This window comes from Caretta caretta, chromosome 8, assembly GCF_965140235.1.
Source record: "Caretta caretta isolate rCarCar2 chromosome 8, rCarCar1.hap1, whole genome shotgun sequence".
Lineage (NCBI taxonomy): Eukaryota > Metazoa > Chordata > Testudines > Cheloniidae > Caretta > Caretta caretta.
Window position 1 is genome coordinate 45,173,910 of NC_134213.1, and position 27,708 is coordinate 45,201,617.

General features: G+C 60.6%; 1 protein-coding gene across 7 annotated transcripts in view; it reads left to right on the top strand.

The window, feature by feature from the left end:
* PDE4DIP (phosphodiesterase 4D interacting protein) overlaps positions 1-27,708 on the top strand; it is a 152,576-nt gene that overhangs the window by 121,390 nt on the left and 3,478 nt on the right. For 5 of the 7 annotated variants that reach the window (XM_048861884.2, XM_048861887.2, XM_048861881.2 and 2 more), the window contains 19 exons: positions 2,266-2,653; positions 3,468-3,645; positions 4,083-4,199; positions 4,596-5,028; positions 5,693-5,928; positions 6,704-6,755; positions 7,366-7,598; positions 10,511-10,651; positions 16,505-16,696; positions 18,438-18,686; positions 19,003-19,134; positions 19,887-20,006; positions 21,326-21,473; positions 21,792-21,916; positions 23,738-23,947; positions 24,062-24,169; positions 25,462-25,688; positions 26,239-26,382; positions 26,975-27,113. In XM_048861884.2, the coding sequence (XP_048717841.2) occupies positions 2,266-2,653; positions 3,468-3,645; positions 4,083-4,199; positions 4,596-5,028; positions 5,693-5,928; positions 6,704-6,755; positions 7,366-7,598; positions 10,511-10,651; positions 16,505-16,696; positions 18,438-18,686; positions 19,003-19,134; positions 19,887-20,006; positions 21,326-21,473; positions 21,792-21,916; positions 23,738-23,947; positions 24,062-24,169; positions 25,462-25,688; positions 26,239-26,382; positions 26,975-27,113 (3,572 nt within the window). The remainder of the gene's footprint in view (positions 1-2,265; positions 2,654-3,467; positions 3,646-4,082; positions 4,200-4,595; positions 5,029-5,692; positions 5,929-6,703; positions 6,756-7,365; positions 7,599-10,510; positions 10,652-16,504; positions 16,697-18,437; positions 18,687-19,002; positions 19,135-19,886; positions 20,007-21,325; positions 21,474-21,791; positions 21,917-23,737; positions 23,948-24,061; positions 24,170-25,461; positions 25,689-26,238; positions 26,383-26,974; positions 27,114-27,708) is intronic. The other 2 variants (XM_048861882.2, XM_048861886.2) reach the window with 2 other exon arrangements.

Here is a 27,708-nt window from a genome sequence, read left to right on the forward strand (position 1 = left end):
TGGTGTGTTCTGGTTCAGTGAAATAAGCCAAGTGAAATAAGCTACACAGCTCCTTATCCTTGGATAACTGCACCCGTGTTAGAGGGGTTTCACTGCTTTAACTAGGGGATGTCTGTGATGATGTGACGCAGAAGGGAGGGGGGAGTGTTGACCTGGGAACGTGCCCTGGGGATGGGAGACCTGAGAGCCTGTAACCTGAGCCGGGAGGGGGAGGTAACACCTCTGCCCAGGAATGTGAACAGAGGCTGCAGAAGGGAGCCTGCTGGGGGGGTTTAGTTTTCAGTTTGGGGCTGGGTGGAGGAACGCAGGGAACCCCAGGGCTCGGGTCTAAGCTCCCTGTCCCCCAGAAGGACTTGACTGAGGGGTCCTGGTTGTACCCACAAGCTCTGTTTTGGACTGTGTTCCTGTTGTCCTTGGATAACTGCGCCCATGTTAGAGGGGTTTCACTGCTTTAACTAGGGGATGTCTACACTGCAATTAGACACCCCAGGCTGGCCCATGCCAGCTGATGCAGGTGAAGGGGCTGGGGCGAAGGGGCTATTTAATTGCAGTGTAGACATTTGGACTTGGGCTGGAGCCTGGGCTCTAGGACCCAGCGAGGTGGGAAGGTCTAGGAGCTTGGACTGCAGCCTGAGCCTGTACACCACAATTAAACTGCCCCTTAGCCTGAATCAGCGGGCACGGGCCAGCCATGGGTGTCTGACTGCAGTGTAGACATCCCCTATGTCAGCGAAACCTCCCCCTTCCCTGACTTAGCTATGGGCTAAAGCTTTCCAAACATGGCATGGCCTAAATCACAGAACTGCAGAGGGCATTCTGGGTCACAGAACCTACAGGGGCCTGGCAGAGCATGTCCCGGGTCACAGAAACCCCCAGGGACTTGGCAGACTTGCAATGTCCAGCTGACAGCCGTAGAGCCCTGGCCAGCTGGGGAGAGAGGTGGGGATGAATCACAATTAAATGGGAGGATCTGTGGGCAGGGGAGACACAGGGTGCTGGCAGGGCAATATGGGCTGAGGCCCAGGGCAGTGGCTGCAGAGAAGAGGGCGATGTGGACGTCTGCACAGCGCATCTCTCTTCCGGTGCCTGCGGGCCTGGGCCATAGTTTGCACTACAGCCTCCTGATCCTGAAGAAGTTTCCAGAGGGCGTGGGCCTCTCTCCTGGCTCCAGCCCGGTGGTGCTCCACCTCTCGCTGCCAGTGGAGAAAGGAAGTGGTTCCATGCACTGCGCCACCCCTCTGTGTGGCAACCTCGCTCTCCTGCCTAGCACGTCCCCGTGGCAAAAGGCATGTGGGGGCAGAGGTGGGCTGGGGCTGGGAGGGGCTGGGGCTGGTCTGCACCCAAGAGCCAGCTGTGCTGCTGGGAGGAGGGTGGGGCCCTCAGTGGAGTGCGGAGGGGCCAGAGTCTGTGCCTGGGGGGCATCCTGGGGAGGGATTCCAGCTGCTCCCTGTCGGGCACCATGTGGCTCCCCTTCATTAATATCTGTATTGTGCTAGCACCTAGGAGCTCAGTGGTGGCCCAGGTCCCCATGGTTCTGGCACTGTCCAGACACAGACAGAGTCAGTGTCTGCCCCTTGGAGCGGCCAAGCTACATATCAGACAGGAGACACGAGCTGGACACAGACTGGGGAGAACCAGGAGCCAGTGAGACAAAACTGGGCAGTGGGCTCCGCTCATCACTGGCCTGGCTAGTTGGCTCTTTGCAGGGGTCACGGCAGTGCGGATCCTGAAGGGAGGGTTCGAAAGCAGCTGGGGGGGGGGGGGGGGGGGATTTTGCAGGTGGTCGGGGGGAAGCATCTCCCAGGCGAGGGGCAGCACAGATGTAACACGTGGGCGATGGCGGCTGGCGCCCTGGGCACAGCAGAGCTGGGAGGCGATGGTTTGCTGCTGACTGGGATGATGGGGTGGCTGGGGAGAGGCTGCGAAAAGGAGGACCATGGTTTGTGTGTGATGGAGACGGGGGAACCAATGGAGAGATGCGAAGAGAATGGGGATATGGTCGGGTGCCAGGCCAGGCAACGATCATTGCAGGGGCATTGGGAATGGCCAGGAGTCCTGCCAGCCACTTGGCCTGGCGTGCAGCTGCCCAGTGCCCCTCCCAACGCAGCATGGAGGGCAATCAATGGTCTGGAGAGAACAGGGCAAGAGGAACTCTCCAGCCCTCTCTGGGCTGGGGGATCTGTGGGGAGGAGACGTGGGGAGCTGCTCTGGGATTGGGTCATTTCAGGCTCCCCATGCTGACGGTAGCCCCTGTGTCCCCTGCAGGAAAGCCCTGCTGAGTCTGTGCCTGGAGACCGCAGAGCTGAAGGAGCGGCTGGGGGAAGCCCCGTTGTCAGAGGGTTGGGAGGAGGAGGCGGAGACCAGGGAGGCCCTGCACACCCAGAGCAAGAAGCTGCAGAGTTCAGAGACAGTCGTCACCCTCCTCAAGGACCAGCTGGTGCCGAACTGCCTGGAGGGCAAGAGCAAGTTTCCGCCCCAGCTCATCACCGGCATGGCCACGGAGATCGACCAGCTCCGGGCAGAGATGGGGGTGGCACCTGGGAAGCGCCCAGCCCTGGAGGGGCAGCTCCAGGAGGACCCAGCAAAGAGGCCCTGCCCTGGGTCCCAGGTGGTGGAATTGGGACCACCCCAAGCTCACAGGGGCACAAGCCAGGTAACTCCCTTGGCTTAAGGGGCTGGGAGTGGGAGAGGGTTCAGCCCTCAGCAAGGAGCCTCACCCAATTCAGCAGGGGGCAGCCTTCTCTGGTTCCCTGTTGGCTTCCCATGCCACGAGAGGGATGGAGCCAGCCCTGGGTGCCCCTGAACTAGAAGCCATTGCAGTAAAAGGGAACCTCATGCCACCTTCCCTGGCCAGCTGGGCTGGGGGAAAGGGAGGGCAATACGAGCACCTGGGGCAGCCCAGGCTCCTTCCCAGTGATCAGAATGACGCAGCAGAGCTGCCTTCACTCCCCCTGGCTTGCAGAGCTCAAACCTGCCACAGAGCCTGCTCCCCGTCTGCATCTGCCAGGGCAGCCGGCTTTTCAGGAGAGGCTGCCCACGTGGGCCATCTCTCTGCCCTGTCCCCTCTGTCTGTCTGCTGCCTCTGTGCCCTGTCCTCAGTCTGTGTGTTTGTCTGCCTCCTCTGTGCCCTCTCCCCTGTCCGTGTGTCTGTCTGCTGCCTCTGTGCCCTGTCCCCTGTCTGTCTGTGCACTCTGTTCTTCTGTCTCATTGCCAGTGACTCTGCCCCCAGCTTTGGCTCCGGACCCCAAGCTCTCACCGGGCGGGTGAGGGGAGGCAATGGGTCCTGGGTGCCTGTACTGTGTTTGGGGCTGCCCCCCACCCCATTGCAGCCTGAGGGAATGGGTGGGGCAGGAAGGCGATGGAGGGAAAGGCCAGGGGTTAGTTAGGTGACTCACACACTCATTGTTCCAGCTGCATCAGCGGAGGGGGCTGGCCAGCGGCTGTGTCACTGCTTCCTTCCTTCCCAGCAGATGGAGGGCAGCCCTGCGGGCAGCTGGCAACGGTTGGTGGAGCCCGGGGTAGGGCCGTCGGGGCAGCTGGTTGAGTGCCGGCAGCGCAACCAGGAGCTGCAGGACAAGCTGGCCGTGTCAGAGGCCACAGTGCGGGCCCAGGCGGAGCAGCTGGAGCAGTACAGGACCCTGCTCAGTGAGTCGGTCTCACGCCAGGTGCTGGCGGGTGGGGGAGGGGGAGAGCTGCACTGGGGTCCCCTCTCCCTCTGCATCGGGGACAGTCAGGGTCCTGTCCTTCCTGCATCCCAGGGAGCTGGGCTGAGGCCAGGCGGGCGAGAAAATCCAGAACCACAGACAAAGTCTGGAACGGAGCTGTGTGGAGCGGCAGTCGCCTGTACTGGGGCCAAGGGAGAACAAGTGGGGCCCTTGGTCTGTGGGACTCCACTACAGTTATCTATCCCTGGGCTGGGGCCCTGCTATGCTGGGCGCTGCACAAACACCGAACAGACGCAGCCCCTGCCCCAGGTAGGAGGCAGCGTGTTCCCAGCAGGCAGCAGAGCCCCTATGGGGTCCTAGGCCCACTGGACTCACGCCAGAGGCCAAGGCTGCCATGTTGGCTCTTTGCCCCAGCAGGCGAGCCCTCGGTGCAGCAGGACAACAAGCAGGTGCAGGTGGACCTCCAGGATCTGGGCTACGAGACGTGTGGGAGGAGTGAAAATGAGGCCGACCGGGAGGAGACCCCCAGCCCTGGTAAGGAGCAAGTGGGGAGGGGGCAGGGCTGGGGGGAGATGGCAGCCTTTGGGCCCAGTCCCTGGAGCTCTGCCCCCGGTGTCGTCCCGTGCCCAGCAGCCCACCGGCACAGGCACCCTCACCACTTGGTTACCGGCAGTTTGTTTTAAAACAAGCTGCTCATCTTGTGGGACCTACAGAAAATCTCTCTGGTGCTCTGCAGTGGCAGTGATGTTACCCAGCCCTAAGCCCAGTGCTGCCCGGGGCTCCCTGGTGCCAGGCAGTCCCTCCGCCGGAGGCCTGTGTGTGGCTCTCCTGCTCTCACAAATCCCTCTGGCCCATCTCTCCATGGGGCTTAAACCCCCAGCAGCAGGGGCTGGGCACCCTGAGACCTCAGGCCTTCCTTTCCCTCCCCAGAGTGCGAGGAACCGGATGTGTTCAGCAAGGCCGGCCTGATGGAGGAGCTGAGCCGGCTGGGGCCACGGGAGGGCCTGTGCTGGGGCCAGTCGGAAGACGTTGCTGTTCTGCAACAGCATGTGCGGGAGCTCAAGGTGCAGCTGCAGAACTCAAACAAGGCACTCCAGAGGCTGCAGCACCGCGCCCGCTCCTTCTCCAGCACCAGTGACTGCGCCTCGGGTGCCGAGCAGCTCCGCAAGCTGGTGCCCAGCGCCACCGACGAGGACGAGGGCTGGCAGTCTGATGGCGTTGGGGCCGTCTGCCCCCCTGCGCTCCAGGCCAGCAGAGATCTCAAATGGCTCGTCCACAGGGTGTCCCTGTTGGAGGCCCAGCTGCCTGGGCCCCGGGCAGGAGGGGTGCTGCCTGAGGAGCTGCGCTCTGCCATCTGGCCAGGGTAGGGAGTAGATAGACTCCAGAGCAGGTGGAGGGGGACAGGCCTGCCGGGCCAGACCCTCAGCTGCAGGGAGCTGGCCATGGCTTCCAGGAAGTGATGCTGAGTTACAGCAGCTGAGACTTTGGCCATGTGGGCCATGCACCCAGGGCAGGTGTCAGTTAACTCTGGCATCCTCCCCTCCAGCAGGCAGCGGGTGAAAGGCCCAGAAAGGGGAGGCACAACCTGGCACAGACTCAGCATGGCTAGAACCATTGGGGCGGTGAGAGCATCTCCGGGCGATGGGCTCTGCTCTCCACAGCCATGCCCAGAGCGAGTGCCCTCGGGCAGCCGCTGAGGGATCCTTCAGAACCTGCACCCCCGCCCGGGCCTGTGTCTCAGGGTTAGGGACCTCAGGGCCTGGCCCTTTGCCAGCAGGAGGCTGAGTGTCAGGGCGGGCAGGGCACTGTTCTCGGCCTTGCTTTGCCTGCCTTTGCTGCACAGGCCAGAGGCTGTGGAGACTTCAGCTGTCTGGAGATGAGGCCGGCGCCTCTTCTGACAGCTTGCTTGCCCTGAGGAGAGACGGTCTGAGAGCAGCCAAGCTGGGGTGCCGTCCCTCCCCCCGCCCTCTCTGCCCAGCTAACTTCCCCCTCTGGCTGGCTAACTCTCCTGCCCTCTCCCCTGGCAGGAAATATGACTCGCTGATCCAGGCCCAAGCACGGGAGCTCTCTCACCTGCGCCAGAAGATGCGGGAGGGGCGCAGCGTGTGCCACCTGCTCTCCCAGCACCTCAGGGACACCGTCAAATCCTTCGAGGAGCTTCTCCGAGGCACCGACATCGACTACTACATGGGCCAGAGCTTTCGGGAGCACTTGGCCCAAGGTGGCCAGCTGGCCGAGAGGCTGAGCAGCAAGCTGAGCAGCAGTGCGTGGCTGAGTAGCATGCCGATTTGGGGGCACCACTAGCTGGCGGAACTCACTGCCACTAGATCTCATTTGAGGCCAGGAGCTTAGGAGGATTCCCCAAAGGATGAATGTTTATATGGAGAGAGAACAGCCGCAGCTACAGGGCTAATCTTAATACTACATGAGAGGGGACATGGGCCTGCCTACCTTGGGGAATGACCGGGGTTGGAAGGAAAGTCCCTCAAGGGCCTGTTATCCCATAATTGCCCACTGCAGCAACTAGTGTGTCCCATGGTCAGAGACTGCGCTAGCCCCATCTGCCCTCCTCCGGCAATTGCTGTCTTCATGGTTGGCCGACAACAGCATTTCCCTGCATGTGCCAGGGAAGGTCCCTTTGTATCTCTCCAGCGCCCCACCCATGTCAGGGTGTTGCTGGGCAGAGCCGGAGGGTGAGGCCTGAGATGCTGAGAGTTGGCTGCGGGCCAGGGTCCCACAGATGGGGGGTTACCCCCTGGCATGGGGAGCGCTGCCCTGGTCCAGTGTAGCTGCATGGCCACTCCTCCGAGGATGGCTGGCCTGGAGCGCAGGGGGCAGAAGGCCCCAACACCGTCAGACTGCCAGCCCTTGTCCTCGTCGGTGGTGCTGGGCGGAGTGGGGCATGGCCTCTCGGTGACGGGGGCGTGATCTCTCGGTGTCACAGAGGGAGGGTGCTGTGCTCTGGCATGGGGGCCCAAGGGGAGCTGGTGCTGTGCCGCCCTCCACCCCTGACAAGAACCCTCTGGCTTTGCTTTCAGGGAATCGCTCTGACGTGGAGGATAAAACTGGACATGAATTCGTGGCGCTCAGGTAGCCACATGGGTGATTCCAGGGAGCCCTGGGATGTCTGCTCTGGCAGGGTGCCTGCCACACTGCATGGGGCTCAGGCTGCCTTGCAGAGCAAAGGGCACCGGCCTCTCCTTCGCTGACTGGCTGCTGGCAAAGGGGAGTCTGAGGGCCTCCCGGGGCTCTCCAGCTGTGCAGAGCTGCCCCTCCTCTACTAGCCCCGTAAGACTGAGCAGATAGGCCGGTGGAGCCCATTCCCAGCCCAAGGGAGACATTGGCTAGTGGCACGTACGCTAATACCTGCAAAGCTGTCTCCTTTGCGCCCCTATGTGCATGGGCCTGGCCATGCCCAGGACCCTGGGACAGGGCATCTGAAGACTTTCACTTCAGGGTGCGGGGGCCTCTAGTGAGGAACACCCTCATGAGAGCAGGAAGGGGCCCATGTGGGCGGATGGCCCAGATACTTGAGAGTGAGTGGGAAGCCGGGTGTGCTGAAGACAAGGCCATAAGACCCTGTAGAGAGAGGGGGCAGGGGAACGCACAGGCTCAGTGCGCTGTGCGAGGCCACCCCTACTATGGGACATGGGCACTGTGCGCACATGTAGATGCGGGGCTGACGTGTGCTCACTCCCAGGCTGAGCAAGGAGCTCCGGGAGAAGGAGAGGATGATTGAGACCCTTCAGGCCAAGCTCCAGGAGCGCTGCGAGACCCCATCCAGCAGCCGTGCCCTCTCTGAGTCACCCCGCTCCAACAGCAGCACCTCCTTCCTGTCTGACGGCCCAGAGGCCTGCTCCGCCGGGGATGCCACCAGCGAGTACAGCCAGCTCCAGGGGGATCGCAGCGAGCGGCCATCCCGGCGCCTCACAGGTAAAGTTGGGCGATTCTGTATCCCATGGACTGTGCCCAGGTAGGGGCTGACAGAATGGGGAGACTGCCCCGAGCCCTCTGTGCACTCTCAGGGCTGACCCAGGCATGCAACAGGAACTGGTCTCTAGTGTCCCGAGCCTGGTCCCTTCCCCACAGTGTCTCAGGGCTCACCTCCAGGCCACAGGCGATGAGTCTTTGATTCTGGCAGCCCCATGACGCTTCCATCCCAGCTAGTCCATCTGCCACTGGCTTCTGCAAAATAAAATAACACCCCGCAGCACACTAGCCCTTCCCCACCACGGCCAGTGGGTCACAAAGGATCCAGGCTTGTGCAGGGCCGCTGAGAGCAACGGGGGTACCTGGGGTACCCCACAGCTGCCTCCCAATTGGCTGGGCCTCTTGGCTAATGTCACAGCCACGCCCCACTGGGCACAGCTGAGCCCTCTTCACTCCTCCCCTGCACCCCCTGAGAGGGACTGATCCTGGGGAAGGAACTAGAACCCTTCCTGAGGCTGTATGTACGTAGCAAGAGCGCACGGGCATTGTCTTACTGCCAGCCCAAGGGAGCCACGTGCAGGTGTGTGGCCCTTGAAGGCTGATGGCACTTACTGGGGTTTTTCCCTCACTCTGCCCCAATCCCTGCATATCATTCTCTGGGTTATCTGTTACTTACGCTCTCAGATGTTCCCTCTAGGGGGGTTTCTGTGCTTCTGGGCAGGACTTAACAACACTTGGCTCAGGCCAGGTCTATGCTACAGACATTGTCGGTATAAATACATGGATTCTTCACGCCTCTGCGCAGCGTTGTGATACTGACCTTAGCCTCCCGTGTAGACAGCGCAGTGTCTCCCACCGACACAGCTACCGCCTCTTGGGGAGGTGGGTTAGCTATGCTGACGGGAGAGCGCGCTCTCCCGCGTAAGCACGACAGTGACACAGCTGCATCGCCTCACTCATAATGACCCTTCCAGCTCCTCCCTCTGAAGCATCTTAAGGTGCTGTCAGACGTCTGTGAATTCTTGGGATGCTGCCAGCTTGGAATCGAGGCTGTTTGAAGTTGTTCCCTGGCTGCCTCTGGCCCTGGAGTCCCCTGCCACTCAACCACGTTATCCTATAAAATACTGTTTTTCTCCCCTGGGTGGTTGTGTGAAGAGCTGCCCCCAAACACCAGGGAAGCTGGCTGGGAGGGAAGGGAGGTGGCACTTGTCTTCAGTGGCTTCTGGACCTGGTGATGATTAATTGACTGCCAATTAACACGAGGTACTTAACATCTTGGGGGAGCCACCAAACTTTGCAGGCTGGCTAGAGCTGTGGGAGGAACCCCTGTAGCCTTTACAAATGTGTTAAATAGCTTGAGTGAACTGATTACCAGTGCACTCCAGCTTTGAGAGCCCAGCCTGGCCTCCATCATGCAGCAGGACACAGAGTGGACAGAGAGCGGGACACAGAAAGCCTGGAGAGCTGGCTCTCTCCATGGTAGTTTTGTCTGGTTCTCAGAATTTCAGGGGTTACTGGTATCGCTAGGAGAGGGAGCACGCTGGACAGGCTGGGTTGTCGGCAGTTGCAAAGCCAGCAAAGGGGATGGAGGAGTTCCTGGGGCTTGTCTACGTGGCACGGCAAAGCAGGCCAGAGGGTTTGTGACTTTTAAAAGGTGTTGCACTCCGACTGCCCTGCCTAGACCCTGCTGGTGTGCTCCAAAAGGTACCTAGTGTGCCTTAAAGGGGCCTCTGGCTGCGTGCACTAGGCACCTTTTGGAGCACACCAGCAGGGGCTGTGCAGGGCAGCTAGAGGGCTTCACAAGCCACACCCCAATGGTGCACTTGGCTGGTGGCACCTAGATGGCCCATCCCCTGGGAGTAGCTGCTGGGACACTGATTACCCACAGCTGCCTCCCAATTGCCTGGGCCTCTTGACAGCCACGCCCCATTAGGCATAGCTGAGTCCTCTTCCCCCCTCCCCTGCGAAAGGCACTGTGCTCTGCGTACCAGTGGGGATGTCCAGGCTGCAGATGCGCGCAGCTGGCCCATGGGGCTCAGGCTGTGGGGCTGTAAAATGGAAACCCCGCAAGTGGGGAGGAATCTGGGGCCCACCCTACCCACACTCAGACATCTACACTGCAGTGTTAGAGGCCCGCAGCCTGAGTCGGTCAACAGGGGCCTGCTGTGGGGGGTTCGTAGCCGAAGCACCGGCCCTTTTCCATAGCCAGGCTTGGGGTGGGGGGAAGCCCTATAGATCAGAGATACACACCGCGGAGAGGTGTACTGCTGTGTGGTCTCCTTTTTGCATATTATGAAACTGAGGCACGGAGGGCCTGATTTGGACTTTAGTGTGACTCTAAAGTGGCTCTGCTGGAGCTAGGGGGCTTGCTGTAGGTTTACACCAGTGTAACTGGGATCAGGATCCGGCCCAGAGATTCCGAGCAGCCTGCCCAGTGTCACCAGGAAGCCGCTGCAGGATTCCACGCAGAACCTCTCTCGGCGCGGTGCCCAGGCTGTCCAATGTGCCCTGCTCCCTGTGGCCAGCAAGCGGGTGTCTATGAGGCAGGCTCTCGCCATGCGTGTGCATCTCCCATCTGTGCTGGGGTGCCGTAGGAATTCGGGGAAATACCCCACTTCCCCAGCCCATTCAGATTCGGGTCAGCAAGGGGCTGTTCTATGGAGAGTGCAGAGATGCCGGCTGGCTGGCCCGGGGGCTGTGTTATGTCCGGTCTCCTCCCTCTGCACCTGCTTTAGAGAGCTTGGGTCACGCGCTTCCTCCCCAGGGCGAGGGTCCCGTCAAGACGCTATGCCTGCCTTGGCTGCAGTGGCTATTGCCCCAGCCACCAGGGATGCAGCTGGGCGCTGGTGCGTGAGCCTGCACTGTGGCGTCGGCTCTCTGACATGACCCTTTCTCTTTCACCTGTGGGTCTCTAGACGTCACTCACCCTGCTGCTCTGGCATCCAGCCCATCCCCTGCCGCTGCACCCCACCAGGCTCCAGCAGAGTCCATCAGAGGCTTCCCCACCGGGCCATCTTCACAGCACCATCCCATGGACGGCAGCCAGACACGCACAGGTAAGGGCCACCCCAGGGCTTCAGCAGGGATAATGGCTTTGCGGGCGGGGTTAGCAGAGCTCAGAGGCCAGTCCTGGAGGGGCTGTCCCGAGGGGTGGAAGCTGCTCCCCTCCAACCACCTCTCGTTTACAGAGGGGTGAAAGCTGGCTCCACCATGGCTGGCTCCTTGGCATCGTTGGCCCACCATGAGTGGAGAATTTTAACTTGGTGGCATCTTACTGGGGGTTCCCCTGCTGCCGTGCCCTTCTCAGGGCTGGGGTGTAACAGCGCTGGAAGGCATGGAGGCAGGGAGCCAGGCTGTGGGAGTGTCTGTTGGTGAGAACGTGCCTTGCAGATGGTTGGGGGCACGGACAGAGTGGCCGGGGGCTGGTTACCCTGAGAGGTGATCATGGCTCTAGCCCAGTCTGGTTGTAACTGGCTCCCTGGCCAGGCTCTGCCTGGCGCAGGTGGCTCTTGTTGCCCCATTTGCTAGCAGGCTGCCGTCTGCAGCTGGAGCCCACGGCGGGAGCAGATACCAGCTGTGGTTTGCACCTTGGCTGGACAAGCAGGAGTTTGCGTCTGTGGGATTTCTGCGCGGCTGTTTGGAAGCAGGTTCCAACCCTGGATGGACTGGGCCTGGCCCATTGCTGGGGAAAAGCACTAGGGGATTGCTAGGTGGGTGCAGAGAGTGTGAGCGCTGCAGGGCTCTGTCAGAGCTGGCGTCCCTGCCAGGCCGCCCCATGCCAAGGTGTGAACCTGCGGGAGTGCTGATGGCAGTGTGGGACCGATGGGGGGACGTGTGATGAGGGACGGCTTCAGTTTAGCTTAGGGCCATGTTCCCTCTCGGGCAGGGGTCACAGCTGATTGGCCCCCGGGATAAGAGCTCCATTTCCTGCAGGGCAGCTGCTCGGATTTACCTGGGCACCAGGGCCAGCCCTGATGGCCGCAGGCGGTAGGGGCAGGGACAGCTGCTGGAGGTGCAGTGTGGCTGTCCCCTGGTTGTCATGGGGCTGAGGAGGCCATGGGAGATGCAGCATGGGGTTCATAGATTCATAGATATTTAGGTCAGAAGGGACCATTATGATCATCTAGTCTGACCTCCTGCATAATGCAGGCCACAGAATTTCACCCACCACTCCTACAAAAAAAACCTCACACCTGTGCTATTGAAGTCCTCAAATCGTAATTTAAAGACTTCAAGGAGCAGAGAATCCTCCAGCAAGTGACTCGTGCCCCATGCTACAGAGGAAGGCGAAAAACCTCCAGGGCCTCTTCCAATCTGCCCTGGAGGAAAATTCCTTCCCGACCCCAAATATGGCGATCAGCTAAACCCTGAGCATATGGGCAAGATTCATCAGCCAGATACTACAGAAAATTCTTTCCTGGGTAACTCGGATCTCACCCCATCTAATAGCCCATCACAGGCCATTGGGCCTATTTATGAATATTTAATTACCAAAACCATGTTATCCCATGTTATCCCATCATACCATCTCCTCCATAAACTTATCGAGTTTAATCTTAAAGCCAGATAGATCTTTTGCCCCGACTGCTTCCCTTGACTAAATTTCTAGACTAAATTTCCTAGTGGCCAGTTTATATCCATTTGTTCTTGTGTCCACATTGGTATTGAGCTTAAATAATTCCTCTCCCTCTCCGGTATTTATCCCTCTGATATATTTATACAGAGCAATCATATCTCCCCTCAACCTTCTTTTAGTTAGGCTAAACAAGCCAAGCTCCCTGAGTCTCCTTTCATAAGACAAGTTTTCCATTCCTTGGATCATCCTAGTAGCCCTTCTCTGTACCTATTCCAGTTTGAATTCATCCTTCTTAAACATGGGAGACCAGAACTGCACACAGTATTCCAGGTGAGGTCTCACCAGTGCCTTGTATAACGGTACTAAAACCACCTTATCCCTACTGGAAATACCTCGCCAGATGCATCCCAAGACCGCATTAGCTTTTTTCACAGCCATATCACATTGGCGGCTCATAGTCATCCTATGATCAACCAATACTCCAAGGTCCTTTTCCTCCTCCGTTACTTCTAATTGATGCGTCCCTAGCTTATAACTAAAATTCTTGTTATTAATTCCTAAATGCATGACCTTACACTTCTCACTATTAAATTTCATCCTATTACTATTACTCCAGTTTACAAGGTCATCCAGATCCTCCTGTAGGGTATCCCTGTCCTTCTCTAAATTGGCAATACCTCCCAGCTTTGTATCATCTGCAAACTTTATTAGCACACTCCCACTTTTTGTGGCAAGGTCAGTAATAAAAAGATTAAATAAGATTGGTCCCAAAACCAATCCTTGAGGAACTCCACTGGTAACCTCCCTCCAGCCTCACAGTTCACCTTTCAGTAGGACCCGTTGTAGTCTCCCCTTTAACCAATTCCTTATCCACCTTTCAATTTTCCTATTGATCCCCATCTTATCCAATTTAACTAATAATTCCCCATGTGGCACGGTATCAAATGCCTTACTAAAATCCAGGTAAATTAGATCCACTGCGTTTCCTTTGTCTAAAAAATGTTACTTTCTCAAAGAAGGAGATCAGGTTGGTTTGGCACGATCTACCTTTTGTAAAACCATGTTGTATTTTGTCCCATTTACCATTGACTTCAATGTCCTTAACTACCTTCTCCTTCAAAATTTTTTCCAAGACCTTGCATACTACAGATGTCAAACTAACAGGCCTATAATTATCCGGATCACTTTTTTTCCCTTCCTTAAAAATAGGAACTATGTTAGCAATTCTCCAATCATACGGTACAACCCCTGAGTTTACAGATTCATTAAAAATTCTTGCTAATGGGCTTGCAATTTCTTGTGCCAATTCCTTTAATGTTCTTGGATGAAGATTATCTGGGCCCCCCGATTTAGTCCCATTAAGCTGTTTGAGTTTTGCTTCTACCTCAGATATGGTAATATCTAAGTCCATATCCTCATTCCCCTTTGTCATGCTACCATTATCCCTAAGATCCTCTTTAGTCTTATTAAAGACTGAGGCAAAGTATTTGTTTAGATATTGGGCCATGCCTAGATTATCTTTGACCTCCACTCCATCCTCAGTGTTTAGCGGTCCCACTTCTTCTTTCTTTGTTTTCTTCTTATTTATGTGACTATAGAACCTTTTACTATTGGGTTTAATTCCCTTTGCAAGGTCCAACTCTACTTGACTTTTAGCCTGTCTCACTTTATCCCTACATGTTCTGACCTCAATAAGGTAGCTTTCCTTGCTGATCCCTCCCTTCTTCCACTCCCTATATGCTTTCTGCTTTTTCTTAATCACCTCTCTGAGATGCTTGCTCATCCAGCTTGGTCTCCAACTCCTGCCTATGATTTTTTTCCCCTTACTTGGGATGCAGGCTTCCGATAGCTTCTGCATCTTTGATTTAAAATAATCCCAGGCCTCCTCTACCTTTAGATCCATAAATTCTTCAGTCCAATCCACTTCCCTAACTAATTTCCTTAATTATTGAAAGTCAGCCCTTTTGAAATCAAAAACCCTAGCTGCAGATTTATTTTTATTAATCCTTCCATTCAGTTTGAACTGAATTAGCTCATGATCACTTGAGCCAAGATTATCCTCTACAACCATTTCTTCTATGAGGTCCTCACTACTCACCAAAACCAAATCTAAAGTGGCCTCCCCTGGTTGGGGTGGCGGGAGGGACTGAGATGGCCACGGGATGTATGGAGTGTTTTTGCCCTGTTGGGGGGCTGTGATGACCACGGGATGCACGGCATGGCCTCTCCCTGGTTGCCAGGATGGCCACAAGAAGCATGGTGCGGCCTCACCCCAGTTGTCAGGGGCCCGGTATGGCTGTGGAGTGAATGGCACGGTCTGGCCCCAGTTGTTGGGGGGCCAGTATGGCCCTGAGAGTTGAGGGGCCGGTATGGCCAGGAGGGCATGGCATGGCCTTGCCTCAGGTGTCAGGGGCCAGTACAGCCCTAGGAGGCACAGTGTGGCCAGCTCCAGTAGTTGGGGGGCCAGTCTGACTGCGGTGGACACGGTGTGTCCTAGCACCAGTTGTCAGGGGGCTGGAACAGCCCTGGTGGGCATGGTGCGGTCTGGCCCCAGTTGTCGGGGCACAGGTAGGGTCCTGGGGGGTGCGGTGTGGGCTGGCCTCAGTCATTGAGTGGCTAGTACGGCCCTGGTGGGAGCAGTGCGGCCTGGCCCCAGTTGTCGGGGGGCGATAAGGCCCTGGTGGGTGCAGTGCGGCCTGGCTAAGGTGACCAGGTGTCCGGTTTTTGACCGGAACACCCGGTCGAAAAGGGACCCTGGCATAGAGGAGGAGGTGGAAAAGAGGCGGGAGCAGGGCCTTGGGGAAGGGGGTGGAATCGGGGCAGGGCGGAGCAAAGGCAGGACCCCCCCACTCCTCCTACACATACTCCCCCAACCCTCTGCCGTGAGATGCTCAGGGCAGGGGGCTGGGAGCACCCCCAACCCCCTGCCCTGATCCTGCACCCCCTCACATCTCTGGCACCCTGCCCTCCCTGACTCCTGCACCCACCACACATACCCAGTCCCCCCACACCCCATGCCCTGACTCCTGCACACCCATCCCCACATCTCCACCTCCACCCTGAGCACCAAACGGGAGCTCCTACACCCCCCCCCCCCACATTCTCACCTACACCCCTCACATCAAATGGGAGCTGCCCCAGGTAAGTGCTCCACACCCCAACCTCCGGCCCCAACTTTGAGCCCCCTCCTGCATCCTAACTTCTGGCCAGACGAAGAAGAAAAGAATGAAAAACGGGGGCTGATGGGAAATGAGAAAATATTCTTTTTCTTGGCTGGGTCCCAAGGAGGGGCCCCCAAAATGAAGGTGAGCACAGGACCCCAATAACTCTAAATCCGCCACTGCCCTGGCAGCTCCGGTCAGCTCCGGCCAGGCCATTGAAAGTCCCATCAGCGGTGCTGCCTGGCTAAGGCAGGCTACTTCCTACCTGTTCTGACACCGCGCCGCACCCCGGAAGCGGCCAGCAGCAGATTTGGCTCCTAGGCTGGAGGCCATGGGGCTCTGTGCGCTGCCCCCACCCCGAGCACTGGCTCTGCACTCCGATTGGCTGGTTTCCGGCCAATGGGAGCTGGGGTGGGCGGTGCTTGTGGGTGAAAGCAGCGCACAGAGCTACCTACGCACCTCTGCCTAGGAGCCAGACTTGCTGCTGGCTGCTTCTGGGGTGCAGTACGGTCCATGGTGCCGGGACAGGCAGGAAGCCTGCCTTAGCCCCCCCCCCCGCTGACTGAGAGCTGCTGGAGGTAAGCCTGCGCCCCAACCTCGTGCCCCAATCCCCGGCCACACCCCAGAACCTGCACCCCCATCCCAGAGCCCTCACTCCCCTGCCCCAACTCCCTGCCCCAGCCCAGAGCCCTCTCCCGCACCCTGAACCCCTCATTTCTGGTCCCACCCCAGAGCCCACACCCCCGGTTAGAGCCCTCACCCCCTGCCCCAGCCCAGTGAAAGTGAGTGAGGGTGGGGGAGAGCGAGCCACCAAAGGAAGGGGAATATACTGAGCAGGCGAGGAAGGGGGAGGGGTCTTGGAGAAGGGGTGAGGTTAGGGAGTTCGGTTTTGTGCGATCAGAAAGTTGGCAATCCTAGGCCTGGCCCCAGTTGTCGGGGGGCCGGTACGGTCTGGGGGCCGCGGTGCAGCCTTGCCCCAGTTGTCGGGGGGCTGGTACGGTCCTTCAGGGTGCGGTGCGGCCTGGCCCCAGTTGTTGGGAGGCTGGTATGGTTGTGGGGGGTGCACTGCTGCCTCACCCAAGTGGCTGGATTTTCCAGGCAGCCCCAGTGCCAGCTGCACCCCTAGGCTGGCTAATCTCTCTCCCCATCTCTGCTCTCTCTCCCATCTCTAGGGTTGCATTTTGACTCCTTGTCCAAGCCACTGAGCGTCCCTCTGACGCCTGCCCCTGGGCCGTCCTCCTTCCTGCCTTTCGGCCCTCCTCCTCCCGCCCCCCCTGCTCTCCTGGGCTGCTGCGGGACGCCTGTCTTCTCCTTGGCCGAGGTGCAGCAGGAGCTGCACATGCTGCAGAAGCAGCTGGGAGAAAGTGAGCGCCTCTGGCTTGATTCTTCTGCCTCCCCCTGACATGTGGCTCTGCATGGCTTTCGCAGCCCCCCATGCCTGCTCTGTCTGTCTGTCCTGGGCACACGTTGTCCTCACCCAACCAGCTGCTCCTGCTGCAGCCCCATTCCCAGGGAGCCACCCAAGGGAGGAAGCAGGAGAGAGGCATCAGCTGGTCTGGGCCCACTGGCACCAGCAAGGCTGAGGTGGGAGGGGGCAGGTGTCTGGGGGGTGGGCACTGCAGAGGGGAGGAGACTGGAGAAATAGTCATTCCCAGCTCCAGGACAAGCAAGGGAGAAGCTGCTTATGCAGAGGGACTGGGGGAGCAGGGCTGGGAACTTGGAGGGGGAATCCCTCCTGCATACTGTGGAGATTGGGGGGGGGGATAGGAGCTGACAGGGGGACCTCCCCCCCCTTACAGATTCATAGTGCAGAGACTGGGTGGCGGGGATAGGACCTGAGAGAGGGACCTCCCCCCTTACAGATCCATAGTGCAGAGACTGGGGTTGAGGGGGGGATCCTCCAGCCCCATAGTGCATGGAGGAATCATGCATCTCCCCAATGTAGCTGGGCAGAGTGGGTTTCAGGCTAGGGAGCGGCAGGATGTGAGAAACCCTCCTGGAGATGCTAGAGCCCAGGGATGCCTGGTGTCTGCCAAGGAGCCCCAGCCCATGTGCCCAGCCTGGCTCTGGCAGGACTCGGCTCAGCAGCTGGCTCCTCTGCCGAGACAGCCAGTGGTGGGGCCAGCTGCTGCTGGCTGAGGTGGGGCGGCTGGCTAGGGTCACTAGGATCTGCGCTGAGACCCCCTGACTCATTTCACCTAACAGGCACTGCAGGGGCATATCCCAGCTGAGCCGGCCTGGATCGGACTGACCCTGGGTGTCTCCCTTTTCCCCAGTTCCTCCAAGCTGCCCAGCCCCATGCTGATGCCACCCCAACGCAGGCTGGCTCTTGGCTGGCTGGCTGGCTGGGAAGGCGCTGGGCTCCCTGCGTGCTCTTAGCTTGTTGGCCCGATACCCCATATCTCTTGCTGCTCGTCCCCAGCCCTCGCCGATGCATGGCAGCGTGTTGGCTCAGCTTGGTGCCTGCCAGTGCCCTGTGGGTCGGTGCCACGGCTTGCTCCAGCTTGCAGTGCTTTGCGGCATGCGTGTCACGAGGCATTGTATTTCACAGCGGGGATGTCGGCTGCCCCAACGGGTGTGACGTGGGCGCTGCTGTTGGATGCCAGTGGGCTGTACTGAGAACGGGGCCTAGCGGGCACAGCACTCCTACGGCTTCTGGGCTTCATGCAGGGGTGGCGTGCGGGCTCTCTGGCCTGGCTATGGAGCAGTGCAGAACGGACAGTAGCGATCGTCCCCTCTGGCCTTTGTATCTGTGAGTGTGCCCTGGTCTGCAGACAGGCCTCTGGGCAGAGGCACTGACCATCTGGGCTGCTGAGGTTGCCCCTCGGATTATGGCCAGTGGGCCAACAAAGAGCCTGCAAGAAGAGCAAATGTTTTGGGCTGCCAGGACGAGCCAGGGCCTGGGGCAAGTGGGGAAGGCGTCCCTGGGTGGCGCTCAGCAGAGCCACGAGTGGCTCCAAGCTGGGCATGTGCACTCGGGGTCTTCCTGTCCGGGCACTTCCTCTGGGCAGTCTCTCTGGGGTAGGTCCTGCCTTCATCCCTGGGGTGGCAACCAGCCCTGCCCTTCTGTGGGCTCCGGACCCACCTCTGTCCACATCTATCTAGGGGGACCTCTTGCCGCACCACCAGTCAAACCAGTGCCACTGGCCGGCGACTTTGGGGAAGCCAGCACCTCCCGCTGTCTCCACGTTCCCCATCTTGCCCCACAGTCTCGCCCGCTGCAGAGCTCCGCCCAGCTGGACAGGAAAGCAGGGGCTGCCTTCCCGGAGAACAACCCCCTCTGGGCCCGGCCTCACACGGGGGCCCTCTATGGGCACTTACCCTCCGGGTATCCGGCCAGCCACAAGCTGACTGGTAAGAGCCGTGCCGCGGGGATGGGAGGAACCATGGGCTGGGGGAGGGCAGAACTGTGCCTTCCTAGGGAGCACGGTCTGGTGGGTGTCCTGAGGGAGGCGTGAAAGGGGCCGTGTGCCTTCTGTCCTGTAGCAGCCCCAGCCTGTCTCTGTAACCAGCTTCCTTTACCCTCGTCCTGCTCCCTGGGCCGTGGGGGACAGGGGCCAGCCCACGCAGGGAGGTGGCCCTGGTGCTCAGGAACCATCGTGCCCTCCTGGCCTGCTCCCGACTGAGCCCTGGCATCCCACCCAGCTCTCTGTTCCACTGGCGGCTGCAGGTGCTGACTTGCTGGAAGGACACCTGGCGGAGATCCGCAGCCTGCGCCAGCGCCTGGAGGAGTCCATCTGCATCAACGATCGGCTGCGGGAGCAGCTGGAGAACCGCCTCGCCGCCACCGCCAAGGGCAATGGTACGGGACGGGACTTCAGGGTGCTCCGTTCCCCCAGGGTTGGCAGGGCACAGCACTCTGTGCCCAGAAGGTGTGGGGGCGTGACGGGGGGGTGGGGGAACCCAGCACCTCCTGTGCCCAGAGAGTGTGGGGGAGTGACCGGGGGGGGGAGAGGAACCCAGCACCCCCTGTGCCTTGTGGGTGTGGGGCAGGGATCTGGAGGGGGGAGAACCCAGAACCCCCCCTTGCCCAGAGAGTTTGGGGCAGGGATCCTGGGAGGGGAACCCATCAAACCCTATACCCAAAAATCACAGGGTGCGGATCTGGGTGGGGTACCTGGCAAGCCCAGTACCCAAAGGTTGTGGGGCTGGGAGGGGCTCAAGGGCGCTGTTGTCCGCTCAAGTCTCTAGAACGCAAACCCCCAGGTGGGCGGGCACACCTGCTTCCCTGGGAGGGAGGGATCTGGCTGGGGCTCAGCTCTCTGTACCCTGCTCTCTGCCCCCATTTCCCAGGGCCTGATCCTGGCGGGGGACCCCTCATGGGGCCGAGCTGTCTCTTCTCCACAGCTGCTCCGTCCTCTCTCCTCCTGCTCAGCGTGGGCGGGTGGGTGGCCAGCCTTGGGGTGGAGTGCCCAGGGCTTCCCAGAGGGCTGGCCATGGCCAGCCTCGGGACACAGCAGTGGGCAGTTGGTGCAGACCCTGGGAGAGGCCCAGGGGCTCCGGCAGAGAGCATTGGCAGCATTGCCCCGGATGTCACGGTTGCTCCTGTTCCAGGGTCTCCCACCAACATCTACATCCAGGGGCTGGAGCCTGCGTCCCCAGTGAGCAGCGAGACCCGAGCCCTGCGGGAGGAGAACCAGAGCCTGCAGCTCCAGCTCGCTCACCTCTCCAGAGGTAGGGGCAGGGGGTGGCCAGCTGCACACTGCCTGGCACGAGCCCCTCTGCAGGAGGTGCAGCCCAAGGACAGCTCGCTCAGTGCCAGCCCCGGCTCTAGATCTGGGCTCTCTCTATGTGTGGGGCAGACCCTGCTCCTGGGGGCCCAGAACCGCAGGAGGCCCCCAGACCCAGCTGGGCCTTGCTTCTTTGGTAGGGGCCTCCCTGATCCGCCCCCCCATCGGGGCCTGTTGGCGGCTGCGGCTCCTACAGCTTCTCGCTCTGCAGATGCAGATTGGAGAGCAGGCCTGATGCATGGGCAGGTGCCATCCCCTTGGGCACAGTCCTACCTCTGTGGGCATCAAGCGCCCTAGATGTGCTGCCATGTGGCACTGGGCCCTGCCTACTCCAGGCATGTGGCCCCTCCCCTCCCCGTTCACCACCTTGGCCGTTACTGTTGGGCTTTGCCCCCCAGCTGCCAGGTAATGCGGCTCTCCCCTTGTCACGGAGTCCCCAGGCGATGTTCTGGAACTGCTCCCTATGAAGCCAGTCAGGACTCTGGGGAAGTCTCCTTTCTGTGAGCAGACTGTCTTCAGGACACCCAGCTCACACAACTTCCACCTTCCTGGGTCTGGCCTTAAGGCATTCAGCATCCTCTGCCCCTCTGTGTGCTTCCCTCAGTGAGTCCGCTCAGGCGGGGCTTCTGGGGAAGCCAGAAGGTCCTGCACCCCAACTTCGCAGTCAGACGTGACTCTCAGCCAGCCAGTAAAACAGAAGGTTTATTAGACGACAGGAACACGGTCTAAAACAGAGCTTGTAGGTACAGAAAACAGGACCCCTCAGCCAGGTCCATTTTGGGGGGCAGTGAGTCAGACAACCACGTCTGCGCTTCACTCCATGTCCCCAGCCAGCCCCCAACTGAAAAACCCTCCAGCCCCTCCTCCCCTGGGTTTTGTCCCTTTCCCGGGCCAGGAGGTCACCTGATTCCTTTGTTCTCCAACCCTTTAGCTCTCGCCTTGCAGGGGGGAAGGGCCAGGCCATCAGTTGCCAGGAAACAGGGTGTCGGCCATTCTCTGTGTCCAGACCCCTGCACACACCTGCCCTCTAGGGCTCTGCAATGATCATACACCCTTACCCCACCCCCTAGATACTTAAGAACTGCATAGGGGAAACTGAGGCACCCCCAAACTATTCAGAGGAAACATTAAGAACAGTCCCGCTTCATCACACCCCTCCTCCCCCCTCCCTGGGTAACGGGAGTCTCTCCTCCCCACCCGGGGTGGCGGGTAATGGGGCTCTTCCCTCCCCTGGGGCGGTGGGTAACAGGGCTCTCCCCCCAGAGCTGGAGCGGCTGCATGAGGCCACGCGCTGTAGGCTGCAGGAGGCTGAGGCGGAGAACCGGACGCTGGCAGAGGAGCTGGCAGAGCAGCGACAGAGCAGCTGTCAGCTGCGGGAGGAGCGGCTGGCTCTCCAGGAGAACAACCGCAGGTGAGGTGATGGTGGGAGTGAAGCCCTGGGACCCATGGTCTCGGAGCCCTGAGGCGTGGCGCTGTAAGGGGTGTGGCCACGATCACACCGCGCGCAGGCTGGCCCCCTGGCCAGCTGAGCAGCACCCCGGGGGCACGGGGTCCCGGCCCACTGGGGATTGTCGTGGCACCATTGCTAAGGGCTGTGATGTCGCTGCTCCGCACTGTGACATCACGGGGGGGTCAGCAGGAGAGGGGCGTGTGTGTGTGGGGGGGCCATGTTGCTGTGCCTCTGGTGTGCGGCCGGGCTCCTCTGACCCCGGCTGTTCTGTCACTGCAGGCTGGCGCGCACGGTGCCATGCCTTCAGCAGCAGTGTGAGGAGAACCAGCGGCTCTGCCAGGCCCTCTGCGCCGAGCTGCGTGTCCACGAGACCCTCTCCGGCTCCTCCCAGGCCGCTCCCTCAGGTACGTGCCAGCCTGTCCTGCCCGGCCTGCTGCGCTGGGGCCAGCTCTGCCATTGTGCAGGAGGTCAGAGTAGATCATGGTGGTCCCTTCTGGCCTAAATATCTATCTATGAATCTCAAGTGCCCCAGCGCCCTGGTTCCGGAGGGCCCTGCTGTCCCCCTTGCTGCCCAGGCCCACCTCTGCACTGGGAAGCCCATCTGGAGCAGCTCAGTGCAGCCCTTGACTCCGGAGTGGGGGCAGCACCTCCTACTGGTTAGAGCACGGCCCCATGTCTCAGTGTGCTTGAATTGACCAACTGCTCTGCGGCACTGACGGCAGGGGGCACACACCCAGCCTTGCCCCAGCGGCAGGGCGGCATACCTGGTGGCACTGCAGGGCTGGCTTGTCTTGGGAATCCACGGGCCTGGCCATCATAGCAACCCCATGGATCGGTTTGTCCTGCCTGCTGTCCCCTTGTGGGAGGCACCATGGTTGGTGCTGGGGTGGGTGTCCTGGCTGCCCTCCTCAGGCTTCTGTGGGCTCTGTTGTGCTGCCAGCCAGCTGCCAGGCTCTGGGCAGGGACAGGGACATGGGATGGGGTCAGGCCATGGTGGGCGTAGCCAGCTCCATCCCTGTCCCCTGAGCTCCCTAGGGCCCCATGCTCTGTCCCCCATGGTGGTGAGGTCCCACCTGCCTACAGTGGGGAGCCCCCAGAGATGGTCCCTCAGGTGGGGAGCAGAATGCCCCGTACCAGGCGCAGGAGGTGCGGGGAGGGAAGCTGCTTCCTGCACTGCCTGGGCCTGAGCTCAGCTCCCCCTGGGGTTTCCCCCACACCACGCCTGCCACCCAGATCACCTGTGAGCCAGGGACTCCCCACCCTCCCCGTCCTACCTAGTCCAGGATCTGCCCTGCCCTCCCCACCCCTCCCTGATCCTGTCCAGGATCTGTGCCACCTCTCGCACCCCCACACAGTCCAGGATCTGCCCTGCCCCACCTGCTCCACTCCACACTGTCCAGATTCTGCCCCACCCCAACCCTGTCCACGATCTGCCCTGCCCTCCCCACTCCATGCTGTCCAGGATCTGCCCCGCCCTCCCCACTCCACGCTGTCCAGAAGCTGCCCTGGCAAACAGCCTCTGCGCCTACCAGACGTTACAGCAGCCACTGGCCTGTGGGTTGATGCCCAGACAGCTACAATGGATCTGAGGTCGAGTGCCCCGATAGCTGATGTCGCTCACCTGCTAGCTGGTGTAGGGGTCCCAGCACAGGCCCTACATTGGGGACCCTGCCAGGGCCAGGCTCATGGACCTACAGCTGATTTCCAGACCCGTGGGGTTTTGTGCTCCCCACCCCCGTGTGGTGTCGAGCACAAAGCTGAGGTTTCTGCCGGGAACTTTGTGGAATATGCGGGGGTGGGGGGGATGGCCATTAACACCTTGAACCCTTGAGGTGCAAGCCGGGACCTGCGGGGCAGAGCTCGGCTCCTTTGGGGGCCTGGCTGTGCATCTCCAGACCGCAGCGTGGTGGGATTTCTGTCCCCCGAACCCCACCGGTGGCTGGGCTGGGTTGGACTAGTGACCCCATCCCTGCCGTGTTTCTCACCACCCTGGCGGTCCTCAACCCCACGCTGATGTGGCCAGGCGCCAAGCACACTGAGCAGCCTTTTCGTGCCCCCAGCATATCGCCATGCTAAGCCGGGGCTGGTTGAGGGCTGCCCTTCACTACCCTTGGTGGCTAGGGATGAGAGGATCCATGGGGGTGCAGGTACAGTGGGGGGCAGCACGCCAGCATGCAGGGAGCGGAAGGCGCGGCTGGCGACAGAGCAGCTGTGTGTGTTGGCAGCTTGCAGCAGAGATGCGCATCGCAGACCACCTCTCAGCAGCGAGCTGGACGCCCTCCTGGCAGAGGTGCGAACTCTGCGCAGGCAGCTGCTGCGCGGCATCCAGGTGAACAGCGCCCTGAGGCAGCAGCTGGCACGGCAGCAGCCGGAGGGAAGCGCTGCCCCTCTGTGCGCTGCACACCAGGCTACACCCGACTGGCAGCCCTTGCAAGGTAAGAGAGGCTGCACCAGCCCCTCTGGACCCCGCTGGCCCCTCGGGTGCCCTGATGCCTGGCCGAAGTGCCATTAACCTGGTAAATGGCCCCTTTGTCATCTCGCCTTTGCAGACTCCAGCTCTTCTCCTCCAGTTCGGGATGTTGGCATGAGCTCCCCAGCTCCCCTCTCCCCGCCCGCCCTGCTTAGCGCTCCGGCCCTGCTCACCCACCAGATGAAAGGTAATGGATGCGCACCCTCGCCTGAGGAAGAGCGGGGCCACCGCTGTGGAGGGTCCTGGAGTGTGGGCGGCTTGGCCCGGGCCCCATGGGCAGTGAGGGCGGGACGCTTGGAGCGCTCCGGGGCTGGGAGCCCAAAGGAGAGAGTTGGTTGGTCACACTCAAGGTGTTAAGGCTGGGAGGGACCATCTTGTCCCACCTCCTGCATAGCATGAGCCGGAGACCCTCCCCCAGGGGTTCCTGCTTGAGCTAGCCCAGTGGTTTTCACCCTTTATGGACTCCTGAAATGTTTTGAATGGTGATGTGGACCTCTTTGGAAATCTTAGCCATAGTCTGTGGGTCCCAGGGGTCCACGGGACACAGGTTGAAACCCACTGAGCTACAGAGACCTTCCAGGCTTGAGGCAGAGACTCCTCAGGGAGCAGAGAGAGGCCAGCACCTCCTGAGGAGATGGCTCTGGGAGCCTTGGATTTGAAGAGCAAGCAGGGCCCATTTTGCAAGCGGCGTCCCAACCCCCTGTTCCCTGGATCTGAGTTTCACACTCCCCTTGTCATGAGGCCAAGGCATGAAAGTGTTTCTCTTTATCCCCTCCCCCGGGTGAACCCTGCATTGTGCCCATGTCTCACAGGGCATCTTGAGCTGTGCCCTGCTGCTGGGATGCCAGCAGGGAACCAGGAGAGTGCAAAGCCACAGCGGGCATCCCTCCTTCCCCACAGAGAGGCTGAATCTGCAGGTGGCAGGTTCTCGGTGGGAGCCATACAGCATGGCGTTCTGGTGGCCCATCGGAGCTGGGCGTGCGGCGGGATCCGAGCGGTGGGCTGAGCTCGGAGGAGGCTAGGAGAGCTGGCCCCGCGCCGCCTGGAGAAGTAGCGATGTGAGGGCTGGGGCGATGTAGAGCTGCGGGATGCATGTTCGGGAAAGGTCATGGTCGAGAGCTTCAGAGATGGCTAGTGACTGCAGGAGTCCAGCCTGAGCTACATTAAAGGGTCCTGGGTTTGGGAGGACGGGGGCCCAGCACTGCTTGGAATCAGCCCCCCTAAGGTGGCTCAGGTTGGGCTCCCAAAACTGGGGGCACCCAGCCTCCCTCGTGATGTCTGGAAATTGTGGCCTGCTGCTCCTAGGACAGCCTGGACAAACAGAACAAGCTGTTTGGGGGCACATGGGGAGTGAGGGGCTAGGGAAGTGCCAGCCTGGGCCACATACATGCTGGTGCTAACCCCGCTCTTGGTGCTGGGCTAATGCAGCCCTGACGGGCTCTCAGGGACACCAGCAGTGCTGACCCCTCTTTGCTCCAGAGCTGCCCATGGACGACCCTCTGGCAAGGAGGAGTGGCCCTGCACCGGCGGGAGACGCCACAAGCGGTTTGTCTGCCAGCAAAGGCGGGTGCCAGGTCATTGGCCACGTTGATGACTATTGTGCCCTGAAGCAGCAGATCCTGGAGGGCAAAACGATGGTCCACCAGATGGCCTCTCTCCTGCGGCCAGCTCTAACCATGCCCAGCCTGGAGCCCCGTGGCACTGAGGTAATTCTCCCTGGACATCGGGAAGGGCCAGGCTGCTCTGAGCCCTCTGTCGAGAAGGGAAGGATCAGGGGAGACGCAGGCAGAGCCCTGCATAACGCCACTCGTGGTCCCGGCCAGGAAGCTAGCGTTTCAGGCTGCTCCCTCCAGCTCTCCTGGGGAACGCTGGCTCTGGGGGGCACTGGAGATGGCTGGAAAGGATCATGGGGGTCTGTCCCGACCTGTGTGCACGAGAGACCATCATCTGCCCGATGGACTCAGCTGGGTGCCCCGAGAAGGGGCATTTACTGCTAGGCTGGCCAGAGTGCGAGGGCGGTGGAGGCACTGGCCCCAGGGAAGGGGGCCAGATGGGACCTGTTTCCATCACTTCTGGGACTGATTTCAGAGCTATTTTGGCGCAGAGGGGGCCAGCCTGGCAACGGGCTATTGGGAACCTGGGCCGTTGTGCTGGGCAGTGCCCTCCCGTGAAAGCCAGGTGCATCGGGGCTCTGCGTTTGTCGTGATCACTGTGCTGCAGGGCAGTGTCTGCAACAAGTCTTCTCTCCTCCGCCAGGCCCTGGAGCGGGGCAGCATCCGGCAGCTCCTGAGCGCCACGAGTGCCCTGCGTCAGCTCCTGGAGCGGTGCGCCTCCCTGCTTGCCACCTTCTGGAGAGGAGCCCTGCCAGCAGCCCCCAGTCTGGCCCAGCAGCAGACCGCAGTGAGTGGCACCCTCCTGGCAGCCCTCGTAGATCATGCCAATGTCCCCCCGTGGTTGCCCAGGCAGCCCCCGAGAATCAGAGGCTCCCACAGATGGGAGGGTAGGGCTTGTCCAGGCAGCTTGTGAGCCGATGGGGATTAGGAGCCTGCCTGGGTGATGGGGCACTCCTGGGTGAGGGGAGCCCTCCACTGGGTGCTCCTATGGGAGGGCTGGGTGATGTTTCTCCTTGCCCGGGCAGTACCATCCCAATCACACATCGCTCTGCCCAGTCTGGCACACTGCGGGCCAGCCCAGACAGGGCATAGGGCCTGCTGCTGCCAGCCGCTAGGGGACTGCTCTGTCTGCACAGGTATGGGAGGCTTGCGCATTGTGGGCCTGCTGGAGCAAGGGGCTAGCCCCGGCTCCCTCGAGCAGGGTCTGTCCTCCAGCAGAGGCTGCGGTAGTTCACACTAACCCACCTTGTTTGGGATGCTGAGCCATGGCCCTGGGCAGCAGGGGAGGGGGCAAGCGCCTGACCCGGGGTGTCTGGGAGCCAGGCTGTGGTTTGCAGAGGCACATGGCCCCTGCTGACTGTGCCCCTATCTCTGCCCAGGAGCAGGCAATGAAGGACGAGCTCCTGGCGCTCAGGGCCAGGTTAGCTGAGCAGGAGAATCTGCTCCGAAATGCAGCTGAGCGCCTGCAGGACACCTGCCGCCTGAAGGACAACATGGAGCACTTCATTGTCAGCCACTGTAGGTGCCCTGGTGGGACGGGCCTGGGGTGGGGCGGGAGGTGGGCATAGTCGTGGCAATGGTGGGCACAGAGAGTGTCCCCACTCCCCTCGGCGTCCGTCATTACACACCAGCACCTGCCACCAAAGGGGCCAGAACATGGCTCTGCATGGAGTCTGCGACTGGAGGGCTGGGAGCATCCTGCCTTCAGCCAGCCACCTGACATGGGTCAGTCATAACAGGCCGGCATCCCCATCCTGTGGCAGGGGCCATGGCTCCAATGCAAACCAAATATAACAGACAGACACTGCAGGGTGGCCCCAGCAGTGCCTGGTAGCCAGCTGGCTCCATCATCCCTCTGTCCCCGCCCGCTGTTATCAGGTATAGCCTGGCATTGCTGGGGTCCTGTCTGTGCTGGAGCCCCCGGCCATAGGGCTGGAGCAGGGGAGCACAGTAAGTAGATGGGCCCAGCATGGGCCAGGCCTGGCTACGCTGCTCTCTGCTCAGGTAGCTGGAGCCAGCTGGGGTTTGCTGCTCTGGCGGATCCTGCAATGATCGTGCCCCCGCACCCTGCAGTTTGGTTTGTGGGGAGCGATGCCAACGCTGACAGCCCTTC